The 13,325-nt window shown below is 39.5% G+C and overlaps 1 protein-coding gene across 1 annotated transcript; it reads left to right on the plus strand.

The window, feature by feature from the left end:
- The first annotated feature begins 11,350 nt into the window (after window positions 1–11,350).
- On the plus strand, window positions 11,351–12,847 carry LOC144641576 (microfibril-associated glycoprotein 4-like). The gene is made up of 3 exons (XM_078500614.1): window positions 11,351–11,562; window positions 11,732–12,109; window positions 12,497–12,847. The coding sequence occupies exons 1-3, from the start codon at window positions 11,355–11,357 to the stop codon at window positions 12,757–12,759; spliced, it is 849 nt and encodes a 282-aa protein (XP_078356740.1). The 5' UTR covers window positions 11,351–11,354; the 3' UTR covers window positions 12,760–12,847.
- Window positions 12,848–13,325: the final 478 nt, after the last annotated feature.

The following is a 13,325-nucleotide window of genomic DNA, read 5'->3' on the forward strand; positions in this document are numbered from 1 at the left end:
ACTGTGGTAAAGAAACAGCAAAACGTTTTAAAATTACCATTTGAGCCGGCCAATTGTTTTATAAATATATGGGCTGAGAGCCCGAGCATGAAGAATGACATGAGAATGATCAATCTTTAGAAAGAAAAGGATGTCGAAAGAATTTCTTACCTCTGTCAAAGCAAACGCCTGCCGCGAGTTTTAAATAATCACAATGAATCTCGAGTTTTTTTTTGAATTTCTTTTCTTGTTGCCGCATATCATCTTGTAAAATTAAAATTTCGTCCGGAAGTGGACCGATCTCCATTCAAGTAGTTTGTGCCTGATAAATCACGGTCAGTTGGACAAAGGCTTTCTTATCGTAAATCACGCTTCATGACAACGATCAAAGGAAAGGATAACGAAAGAATTTCTCACCTTTGACGATGAAAACGCTTGACTTTCTAAAAGTCGCTCGCTTGTGGTTTCCGGTTTCGCCTGCCGCGAGTCTTAAACAATTATCTCGAGATCTTTTTTTAAATTTCTTGTAAATCCCCTCCGGAGATAGACTGACCAAGGCTTTTCTTCGTTCAAGTAGTTTGCCCTTGGTAGATCGCGGTTTTGGACTAAGGCTTGCTTATCGTAAATCGCAGACAAATTTGAAGATATGGCTTGATATGTTCGTACGTGTTCGTAGACATACAGTTTCTTCTTCGGCCACTCAGATGTAAAAAATGTGGATTTTCTTACTTCTCTGCGAGTTACTTAGTTAATTATCGCGAAGTCTTTTCAACAATTGCATTGCTTTCGGCTTTAAGACATTGTGAAATGGATAGGCCTCGAATAAAACCTCAAATTATCTTTTTCAAGTTCTGCCCAACTAATCAACCTTTACAAGCGTCGTTTGTTTGCTGGTTGTCATCCGTACATGTGCTCATGCTTGGGCTGTCATCATTACCCAATCATCGTTTACTTGCGTCATCATTGACCAATCACCGTATGTCGGCATTTCAACTCCCGATACCTACTTGCGGGCTTTCAGCTTGTCGGCATTTTACAACTCCCGAGACTATTTGCGGGCAAAAATTGATCAAATCGAGAATTTTTCTGGTATATACTATATATACTCTATATTCGCGCGGATTACAATGATGCCTCCTCGAGTTTTGGCCTCTGGGCCAAAACCCTGCGGGGGCAACAAGACGACTGGAAGTGAATTATCACTAGAAATAGTCGACCCTAGGTTGTCCCCGGTGTTAATCAGTTTTTCTTTTATGTTCATCCTTTTCTACATTTTGATTGGAAACTAATTGTTTTGTTTGGGATGTTTATGGAGAAAACGTTCCATGGTGGCTTGTGTTTTCTAATGATTTCTGGCCTTTTCTTCAACGAAATTAAGCCGGCAAAAATTCGGAAAGATTTATGATACGGTAAATTTAATTACAAGAACGCGACATGTATCTTGACATGGTGAGTGTCCTCAGCTAGACTCAAGTTAGACATTAGAAAAAGTCCTTCGTCTTTATTAATTTGACACGCCGGGACGAAGGTCGAGCTATCATGACTTGCGTCGCTCACTGAGCCGCTTTGCGGGCCCGAACTCTCTCCACTGTGGCAAGTCCAGATCTCAGCGAGGATAAACTTTAGAAACAGCAAAACGTTTTAAAATTACCATTTGAGCCAGTCCAACTGTTTTCTAAATATTTTAGCTGAGCCCAAGTATGAAGAATGACATGAGAATGATCAACCTTGAAAAAGAAAAGGATGCCGAAAGAATTTCTCACCTCTGTCATTGCAAACGCCTGCCGCGAGTTTGAAATAATCACCATGTGATCTCCAATGATCTCGAGATCTCTTTTGAATTTCTTTTCTTGATGCCGCATATCATCTTGTAAATTTCGTTCGGAGGTGGACTGATCAAGACTTTTCTCCGTTCAAGTAGTTTGTGCCTGGTAAATCGCGGTATTGGACAAAGGCTTTCTTATCATAAATCGCGCTTCATGAGAACGATCAACTTTTAAAAAGGGAAGGATACCGAAAGAATTTCTCACCTTTGTCAATGCAAACGCTGGACTTTCTAAAAGTCGTTCTCTTCTGGTTTCCGGTTTGGCTTGCCGCGAGTCTTAAATAATTATCTCGAGATCTCTTTCGAATTTCTTTTCTTGATATATGTCTTGATGCCGCCTATCATCTTGTAAATCTTGTCCGGAGATAGACTGATCAAGACTTTTCTCCGTTCAAGTAGTTTGCGCTTGGTAAATTGCGGTTTTGGACTAAGGCTTGCTTATCGTAAATCGCAGACAAATTTGAAGATATGGCTAGATATGTTCGTACGAGTACCTAGACAAATTTCGTCTTCGGGGCTTTGTGAAATGACAGCACCACTCAGAAGTAAAAATGTGGATTTTCTTACTTCTCTGCGAGTTAATTATCGCGAACTCTTTTCAATAATTGTATTGCTTTCGGCTTTTAGACATTGTGAAATGAATAGGCCTCGAATAAAACTCACCAGTTGGAATCTGGTTACCGGTTACCGATTTTACATTTTCAGTTACCGGTTACCGATTTCTCATTTGGTATCTAAACTAACATTCTTTGGTCCAATTTAAAAAAAAAAAAAATCCGTATGGCGGGAACAAAGTACAAGAACAAAAACAAAATGTATATTTTGCAAATGTTGTTAAAAATAGCTTTTCTTTTCACGTTTAATTCGTTGTGCAAGGATTGCGAAGTTTGAAGCGTTATAATTTAGAGAAAATTAGGTTAAAAATTCGGTTCTTTGCAGGCGTGATGTTACACTCGTTGCTGAAGTCATCGCAATATTTCACTCGCCCATCGCAACACATGCTCAAAGGCATGTCAGCTTACAAAGTATGGAGTACGCATCTTTTTACCCAACGATGTGCCATTTTCAAAACGTTATAACTTTCTATACCGGCAATGAAATTTAACAGAAATACACAAACAAGCACACAACTAGGTATACTATACATCGCAACTTCCAGAATATCCATCGCAACAGCAATTTTAACAAAATGACACCGGTACTCCGGGCCCAAAGAAACCCACTTCGGTTTACCAACTCCGGTAATCGACTTTTGGGCTTAATAACTTTCCACTCCTTGAGAATATTACTTCAAAATTAACAGTATTGCTAGCTTATAAGGTCTTCTATTCATCGCAGACCACCAACAGGCCATCGCCACAAATGTCAGTCATATATCAGGCAACAAAATATGGCTGGCTTACCATTTCACTCACCACATGCCATTTTCAAAAGGTTATAACTTTTTTTGCAGACATTGAAATGAAATGAAACTACACACGCGAGCACATAACTAAGTGTACTATCCATCGCAAGTGTGTTGATATCCATCGCAACAACAGTAATCGATCCATTTGGGTACATAACAACACTGTTGCTGTCTGGAAATGACTACTTCCGGTTCTGCTACCCGGACGCCGATTTTGTGGTTTAATATCTTTTGTCTCTGACCAAACATTATACCGAAAAACTCAACATCGGGAGATAACAAGGTGTATCACTCATCGCAATCACCTACAAGATCATCGCAGCGTTCCTCAAAAACATATCAGCCAACAAAGTACGGCCGCGATAACGTTTAACTCGCCACTTGCCATTTCAAAAAAAGTTATAACTTTCTATACAGATATTGAAACGAAATGCAACAAACACAAGCACGCACATAACTAAGTGTGCTACCCATCGCAAGTAAGGATATATATCTATCACAACAACCATTATCGATTTATTAAGGCACATAACAACACCTTGACACTGGTCGAAAGTATCCCACTTCCGGTTTACCTACTATGGTTATGTACTTTGTAGCTTAATAACTTTACACTCCTTAAAAATATCACTGCAATTTTAACAGTATCTTTAGCGAATAAGGTCCTCTACTCACCGCAATCCTGCAACAGATCCTCACACCAAATATCAGATATATATCAGGCAACAGAATATGGCCGGCTTAACATTTTACTCACTTCATGTCATTTTCAAATAGTCATAACTTTCTATGTAGGCATTGAAATGAAATGCTCTTACACAAGCGAGCACATTCCTAAGTGTACTATCCATCGCAAGTGTGTAGATATCCATCGCAACAACAGTAATCGATCCATTTGGGTACATAACAACACTGTTGCTATGCCTGGAAATGATTACTTCCGGTTCTGGTACCCGGATGTCGATTTTGTGGTTTAATTACTTTTGTCTCTGAACAAACATTATACCGAAAAACTCAACATCGGGAGAAAACAAGGTGTACTACTCATCGCAATCGCCTACAAGATCATCGCAACGTTCTTCAAGTACATATCAGGCAACAAAGTACGGCCGCCATTAGCCTGCGAGCAGGCTCTCTATTCGGGGGCACGCGAGAGCGGCGAAGCCGCGACAACGCCTCGCTCGCGAGTCGCGCGTGCCCCATTATATTCGCGCGGTGCCCCAAGGTGTCAACCCAAGGTGAGCCTGCTCGCAGGCTAGGCCGCCATAACGTTTGACTCCGCCATAACGCCACTTGCCATTTTCAAAAAGTTATAACTTTCTCTACAGATATTGCAACGAAATGCGACATAGACAAGCACGCACATAACTTAGTTTGTTATCCATCGCAAGTAAGGAAACATCTATCGCAACAACAATTATTATCGATTTATTAACGTACAACAAAAGCTTGACACTGGTCGAAAGTATCCCAGTTGAGGGGGACAAGGGAGGCGGGAGACTGAGAGAAAAAGGGCGGGAAGCGTGAGAAGAAAGGGCGGGAAGCGGGATTCCTAAGGTAGCGGGAACCAGGAGAAAACGAGTAAAATTATGCAATGTTTCTTTATATTCCGCAACAGACATGGGACAAAAAAGAGGGAACCACTACGGAAAGGGGCGGGAAGCGGGAGGTTTAGACCCCATGTCCCCACCCACATCCCACTTCCGGTTCACCTACTATGGTAATGTACTTTGTAGCTTAATAACTCTACACTCCTTGAAAATATCACTGCAATTTTAACAGTACGTATCTTTAACTAATAAGGTCTTTTATTCACCAAAAGGCTATCGGCACAAAAGTCAATTATATATCAGGCAACAGCATATGGCTGGCTTAACATTTCACTCACCACATGCTATTTTCTAAAAGTACTAACTTCCTTTGCAGACATTGAAATGAAATGCAACTAAACAAGCGAGCACATAACTAAGTGATTATTATTCCTTTGTTGCCAAGTGCACTCATTTCCTTAAGTAACTTTAAATTCTTATCCAATGAGAGAAGAGATAGTGACTATTATTAATAACTATAGCAATAATCTACATCTTTTTCTTTTTTATAAAGATCTCTCCTTGTGTGAAGGTCTGAATGGTAAAGTTTAAATAGCTGAGAAACCTGAATGAGTACGAACTGACGTTTAACTGAACTAGCTAACAAATGGCTCAACTTTTAACTCACAAGAAAGAATTTAAAACCCTCATTTACACTATTTTGCACTACAACTCCCTCTGAGTGCAATAGAAAACATTAAAAAGCTAAATGGTTATCGATCAGATACTCTCGCAAATGTTTCAGAACACGAGTAAGGGCTAATCTGTGCTCAGTGCTCACACAAGAATTGTCACTGGAGAAAAATCGTCTCTATTCTCTAGCCGCTGCAGAGAAAGCGACGCTATCACGCACTGAGTTGTAAATTGACTTCTGAAGTGAGCTCTTAATAAGCTAGTTTACCCTGCCAAGTAAAACTGCGTTCAGTGGTATTGTGTGCTTCTGGAATGTCAAATTTGAGTTGAACCTTAGAGTGATCTGTGCGCATGTCTTAACTATCAATTATCTGTCTTAGGTAATGCAGCCTGGTCACGCAGTACATATTTTCGTCAGAGACTGAGCTATCCATTACAAATGCTGTCTGCCCTCAATTCGTGATTGGGTGTCTTCTATCTACGCAAAGCCGCCCTCAGTGACTGTCAAGGCTCTGTTTGATGTCACCCGAGGATTTCTTTTTGAGGAGTCTGTAGCTGTAGGCATCAGTCACGACGGCCTGGCGCTTTGGGTTGTAAGCAAGTAAGTGTTTATATTACGATGATTGCAAATTAGAACACGCCTCAAACTCATTTCAACTTTCACCACAGGGCAACTGGCTCCAGTAGGGGAAGATAAGTTAAAATTAAACAACAACAAAAAGAACGTTAATCTAGCAGCACACCCACTCTTACTGGGGCTTCATTTGGTTCTCGTAGTTCATGTTTAGTGATGCCGCCAATCGTTGGACGCAAGCAATTTTGGATTGTTTTACTTTTATCAGACTTAGCAGGCCAAGAAGACGAGGCAAAATGAGAGCGCAAGCTATTTTTGGATAGGAGTGGAAAGACAGAACCAGAAACCAGTTTCTGATGCAACTTATGCCATTCTCGTGCATTTTTCCTTGTTAAGAAAACTCAAGTTAACACAGCCTACTATCCAGGCTTTTTTACCAGCCGTTCTCCTTTAGTAAGGAGCCTGAACCCTACCTTGGCTGGTGACGTCATAGGACAGCACTCGTCTCAGGTATCGCAAAAAAGAAACCAGCGGAGAACGCATGGAGACTGGGGTAAAGTAATGAGCTAAGTCACTTTTGTTTAGTGATCTAAAGAATTCTCATTTGAAACTGCTTGCGTCATCTCGATATAATCGAAGCACATCAAACCTCGATAGATATATAATTGGACTAATAAAGTCATTTTAGCCGGAACTTTCATCATTAAAAGCTGCAAATATTCCAGTCGTTTTCCATTCTCCCTAGTTAACTAACGAGCAGAAGGTATCAAATTTATTTACAAAGAAGACCTCAAACCGAAATTAACTGGTTATTCAGTGAGCGATAATGAATTCGGGTTTGCAAAGCAAATGGATGGAAATCAGCCTTTTTGTATAAAATGTCATCATCGGTTGCAACTAATCAAACACGTTTGTGTTTGCTTTACGAAAAAAGGCAGAAATTTGAATGAAAACGTCTACAAGTTACCTTTCTCTAAGCGTCGCTAGCTTCAGGATACGTTTTTTTCCTGGAAAAAAACGCTGAGAGTCCAACAAGAGAAATCTTAATGCTGGGTGAGATGCAATCGAGTTTAGTCTTCAAATTGGAGTACTTTCCCTACCAGGGTATACTTCGATACCACACAAAAAACAATCCTCGGTGGAATTGCTTTTATCCGAATCAACGCAGACAATCCGTTTGCATCACGCACTTGCTGAATACTGGATGATCTAGGTTCTGGGAACTGAGGTAAGTCGGTCGTTTTAATAAATTGTAAAAATCATCTTACGATCGATCGAATTGGACAAGGTTGGTGATCTTCGTGAGATACAAGTGATTGTTTATAAATTCCTCAAGAGAAAACTATCCTGTATGAGTAATATCGGACCAAAACTCGACATGGAGGTTATTCGTGGCTTTATTGAGTAGCAGATTATTTTATCAAGCCTTCAAGGGAACCAAAAATTGGTGCGAAAAATCTGAGGTAAAATTGTGCGCGACTAAGTAAAGCAAATTTAAGGGAAACAACTTTTGGTTTGAGTTTATATCGGGAGGTCGAGAAATTGAGTAGTCGAGAAATCAGGAATCAACTGTATACTACTCTGAGTAACCAGACAGGGAAGCTAAAACTCTGAAATATTAGATGTGCTTGAGTTTTTAGGGTGTTCATAGTCGCGAAAAACGTCTAATGACGTTCAGCTTTATTATTTCTTGAAATAAAAAAAAATATCACTGAGACAGGTTTCAAATATGCATATAATTTTAAACATAGGCTTTTGAATTTTTAGTTTACTGAGATAATTGTCGCCAGGGGAAAATACTTTGGATTTTAAACACTCATATAAAGCATCAGATATGAAAATGTCGAGTCTAATTTTCAAGCGCCAAAAAGAAATCGAATTTTTTTAGTGGCTGTAATTAAATATTCCAAACAGGAAAAGGCGACGGGTTCGCTGACCTGTCATTCAGTCGCCTTCTTGTATTTAATTGTTACATTTCTCTTCTTTACCGCAAAATAAACTCAGCTTAGCCATGACAGTAGCAAAATTGAGTTTATGGAATGTCATCAGTCATAACACCGTTTGTTTTAACATCGAATTAATGATTTGTAATTTTCTCTTAGATGTTTACAAAAAACACAGAAACATGACTCTTCGATACATTTTTGAATAAAAAGCTCAAACAAAGGTTTTTATTAATAATTCAGTTTCTAGAAATTGTTTGCCATTTAATAGTTTAAACGGCGTCAAGGCGCTGATTTGCTTGAATTTTTCTTTTGAATAATTTTATCATTTTGTAATATCTCCTGAGTAATAGTAAATAAAAGAGACACTTGTTTATAAATCTTGACAGTCGAGGACCAAAGATAAAAATTGAGAAAAATCATTTTGACGTACGTCAGTCGCATTATTCGAACTCACTAAATCAAAATCTCTTTAATTGTTAGTAATCAGATAGTAATCTTGAGATTCCACGATGATACAGTACTGAGGTCAGTCTTCAGGAAGTTGTATTTATTCAGCTGGAAATATTTGTACACAAAGAAAGAAACGATACAGTATATAATTTTATTTATAATGTTTCACGTTGATGAAATATTTAATAGATGTAACAACGCGAAATATTCTGCACTGCACTCCTGGCGGAGAAATCAACCCATCCAAAAAATTATTACACTGGAAAGTGCACAAAGAAACGACCCACAAAAGTAGCGATAAAATTAGGTTCTTACTCGCGGGGTTGGTTTTATACTGTATTCCAAATGCATATGTTAATCCGTTCTGATGTAATATAAAATATTTTTAACAAGTTTTGCTGCTCTTTGAATTTCTTTCAAAAGTTGCGAGATCTAGAACGGGAAAACTCTACTAAATACGTTCCAAACTTTCGGGGATTCAGGGTAGCAAAACAAAAACCAGCTACTCTATCTTTTTTATATATATATATTTCTAGTTTTTTTATATTTTACCATAAGATATGTTAACTGATGATCACATTATTCAAGTGGATACGTTTTTGTGCAAATACAGATTGTAATTTCTGGCATGAATTCAGTGTGGCTTTCCGACATAAAACTTTTGCTCATCAGCTTTAATCAAGATGCTTTACATGTAAACCATGTTAGACTGTTTATTTCGGACACTCAGTGATTGTGAACAGCAAAAATATATCATCGGCGAGTGTGATTCAGTTTGCATTGCTAAAGGATAAACAATTTTTCAGTGGTATTGTTTAATTAAAAGCTGTGATTAAATATCCCGAACACGAAAAGGCGACGAGTTGACGGAATCACTTTATTGTGCTTAGTAGCCATGTCCGCTTTTAAATTTTTTTCGCTAGTTTGGTATAGCTTTCGCAAAATAAACTTTACTACACTATTAAGGCCATCCCAATAAAATGTTTCGTTTCCCATCGCCCGACCGACCCATTTTTATCGAAATGTAACAAAAAATCCAGATTCACTAGTCAAAGAGGCAAGTACTTTAATCTACAAACATACGATCTTGTTTTATTAACAGCAATTGGTATGATGTGATGTCCCTGTCTTTAATTAACATCGATACTAAGTTTTTCAAAGGCTGTTTCGCGCCAAGGGCACGATTGTTCCAACATTCTCAGCGAGATCGACTGAAACAAAATCTTTGGGTTCTGCATCTCCTGGCTTCTAAAATGAACCCAGGCCGCTTAAAGCGTTCATTCTTTTTTTTTTTTTTTTGCCCGACCGACCGACCCACCATCACGAGAGACGGGGCAATGGGAAACGAAACATTTTATTGGGATGGCCCAACTAAAATTTAACTGTTAAAAACTCCACCAACTGCAGCAAGTCGTCTATGAGTAATAACGTTCCTTGGTTTTAGCGCAGAAATATTTTCAATTTTGCCCGGGGCGTTTTCCGGAAAAGTTATGTTTAAACGACATCTCCTTCTCTGTCAAAGCTGCAGGAACAACAGAGGCAGTGGAAAGCACCAGGACGGGATGTATCCCATCCCTGAATCCATTCATTTAATATTAGCCACTTTTGAGTCTGTTTAAGTATCTTTGTCGTGTATGGTTTATCAGAATATAACCTCAAGTTATGTTAATGTTGTTGGGGGCAGGTTGCTATAGCCTGCGTCGCCGGCGTTCAAAGGGAAAGAAGAAGGGGAGTTCGAGCGCGAGGTGCGAGGAGAGAGCGCGAAGCGCGATCGGAGAAGGGGGAAGGGGAACGCCTGCCCTGACGCTATTGTTTTTTTCATACCGCCCCTAAAGTACTTGTCATCTGCTTGCCCTCTGTTTTACGTCTGGCTGTCAAAATTATCCAATCTGATTGGTGCCGTTTTTCGCGGGGAATAAAACCCTTCACCATTTGAATTGCCTATCTAATTCTTTTCTTCTCGTTTTCTTGTCAGAAATATGGCAAAACAAAATCTTTTCATAGTAGATCAGGTCAGATATATTTTTCTTGCACCCTTCAACTGCGGATTTGTTACGAAAGTTGCCGTTCTGAGACTGAGCAACTGAGAGAACGTTTATTTCACATTCAATCAAGCAGCGTTTCCGGTGTTGGAGTTTATGGCGTCGGATTGCAACCGGCCGTGACCCAAACAACTTTATAATTCACAGCATGTAGCGGGTACCGGCTGCTATAACTTGTTATAATTTTTTCGCAAATTCAGTAGTTTGATACTAAATCCTACAACGGCCGAATCAACCGCTTCGCAGAGAAATCGCTCATAACACGCTCTCTCCTCGCACCTCGCGCTTCGCGCTCGAACTCCCCTTCTCCTTCCCCTTTGAACGCCGGCCACGCAGGCTAAGGTTGCTATAAAAATTACTACGCTTCAAATTCGCGTTAATTAACTGCATGTAGGCACACATCACATGAGAATTCGCGTTAATTAAATGCATGTTAACATAAATTTTCGACAATTCCCGTTAGTTTTATTACGCGTACATTTTGTTCGCGTTGTTAAAATGCTTCGTTATATTCCAATAATAAGGTAACACATTATCGAAGGGAAAGTAAACTTTTTTGATCGAGTTTTAGATCGAAACTAAAGTTTGTTTCACGTAGGCAAATTAGCAATATGATTTTTACATAAAGAGAAGTTTTTTCTTGTTGGTGGCATTGTTCTTTACAAAGCTGTCATCATTTTTGAAGCTGTCAAAAGATCGTCCAAAGATGTATCCGAAAACATGAAAATTGCCTTGCATCGAATTCAGTGACGCAAACACCTTGTTGTACTTAAGACGAGTCACGTAAGCTTTTTCACCAGTCCGTGATACAGATAACTACGGTTAAGTTTGGCTTTGATCAAATTCGCACAATGACTTGTGTTTCCTCGGGTTTTCGTTGCAGTTTGCTGTTCTTGGCGTTGTTTCTGATGAGTGGAACTTTAGCTAAGCCAGGAAATAGTGCTAATAGCACCCCAGTCAGTTCTACAGCCACAAAGCGTTGTAACAACGTGTACAACAGCTTCTATGCTGGGCCAAACAAGAAGATTGAAACTATCCTTCAAGAAATGAAGAAACAACTCACTCAAATGCAAGATGACATTAACATCTTCAAAGGGAACAAGACGACTGTAAAAAGTAAGGGAAAGTCTGTTTTTTTGTTCCTTAAAAGTTATTTGTCCTATTCGTGGCGAAATTTTAAGAAACTGCACGATGTTTTTGTCAAACTTGATCTTTTAGTTGCGATATACAGTATACACTTCCGCCAAAGGCAACGATGATAAAACTTTTTTTTTTCACTCGACAGCTAAGAAGAACTGTGCTGAGCTGTACAAATCTGGTGAAAAAAACAGCGGTGTTTACACAATCGAACCTGATGGTTCAGGTGCCTTTGATGTGTTCTGTGACCAAACAACAGCCGGTGGGGGGTGGACAGTGTTCCAGAAGAGACTGGACGGCTCTGTCGATTTCTACCGCGGCTGGGCCGACTACAAACGTGGCTTCGGTAACCTGGATGGCGAGTTTTGGCTGGGACTGGACAAGATAAACCGCCTGACGAAAACAAAGAACAGGCTTCGAGTAGATCTGGAAGACACTACAGGCAAAACTGCTTACGCCGAGTACGACATGTTTGCAGTTACGAACGAGAGGACTAAGTACAAGCTGAGCCTTGGAACTTACTCAGGTAAATTTTACCAATTTTTAAACAGTTTTATTGTCAAATTTATCAGGTGATTTAAATATGATGACTCGCTTTCAATAAAAATCTGAATCTGCTATCTAAATATCGTCAAAACTTGAGTGAAAAATTTAAACGAGAAACACTGGAAATTCGCAAAAGAATTTGAATTTGTGCTGTTGTTTAGTATTTGAGCTAAGGAAGTAAACTGGACGACAAGACGATGATAAGCGAAGACTAAGCAGGCTTAATTTGGGTTATCGTGTTTTGACTTTTCTTAAAATAAAAGTAAAACAATATTTCCAACTGTTGTAGCCTTCAGAATTGTAGGACTGCGCGTATTTAAATCAGTTCTGCATCATCTGAAATCAAATTCTCATTTTATGTTTTCAGGAACTGCTGGTGATTCTCTTTCTTATCAACGCGGTTACCCCTTCACAACCAAAGATCAGGATAATGACAGCTGGAGCGGTAACTGTGCCGTGCGTAACAAAGGAGCCTGGTGGTACAGGGACTGTCATTACTCCAACCTGAACGGTCTGTATCATTACGGAAAACACTCATCAAGTTCTGATGGTGTCAACTGGGCTCACTGGAAAGGACGTTACTACTCCGCCAAGACAGCTGAGATGAAAATCAGACCAGTGCACTTTTAAGAACTTTCTGTTTTTTCTTGTTTGCTGACCAATGAAAATAAGAGATTGGAAAAGAAATGTCACAGTAACTGGGTGATTAAAAAACTGAAAAAGAAAACAAGTTTTGTCTTTATTTACTATTTCCAAATTTCTCATGCTTAACTTTCCTCTTCTTTCCTTTTGATCGCCTTTACCCAGGTGAATAATCTGTGTATTTCGCAACATTTCAAATGACTTTAGCTCCCCAAGTCTGGCACAACATTTACAAATGAGACTTTCACGCAAACATTTCTCCTTTTGTGACTGATGACGTCATCAACATAACAACATAATGTGCCTGGGCCTAACTAACAGCGCGCTTAATCTCGTCCCGAGTGGCCGCGATCCTTTAGGTCGGTACAGATAATCGAGAATTCAGGTCTAGACTGAAAGCCCGCCAAAAACACGGCCAAATCTGATTGGCTGCTGAAAACTTGTTCATTTCATCTACAATCTTCGGCGAACGCTATCACCGCTGTCCGCTGACCGAAAAAACGGCCAGCTCTGGAACGAGATTGTAGTGCACATGGAAATCAAACGCGGGCTTC

Source organism: Oculina patagonica, chromosome 2, assembly GCF_052425735.1.
Source record: "Oculina patagonica isolate OP01 chromosome 2, crgOcupat, whole genome shotgun sequence".
NCBI classification, from domain to species: Eukaryota; Metazoa; Cnidaria; class Anthozoa; order Scleractinia; family Oculinidae; genus Oculina; species Oculina patagonica.

Bases quoted from the DNA above. Each gene is read 5' to 3' on its own strand.
- LOC144641576 (XM_078500614.1), top strand. From the start codon at position 11,355: ATGAGTGGAACTTTAGCTAAGCCAGGAAATAGTGCTAATAGCACCCCA. The intron at 11,563-11,731 runs GTAAGGGAAAGT...TTCACTCGACAG, and splicing joins GAACAAGACGACTGTAAAAA to CTAAGAAGAACTGTGCTGAG. The intron at 12,110-12,496 runs GTAAATTTTACC...TTATGTTTTCAG, and splicing joins GAGCCTTGGAACTTACTCAG to GAACTGCTGGTGATTCTCTT.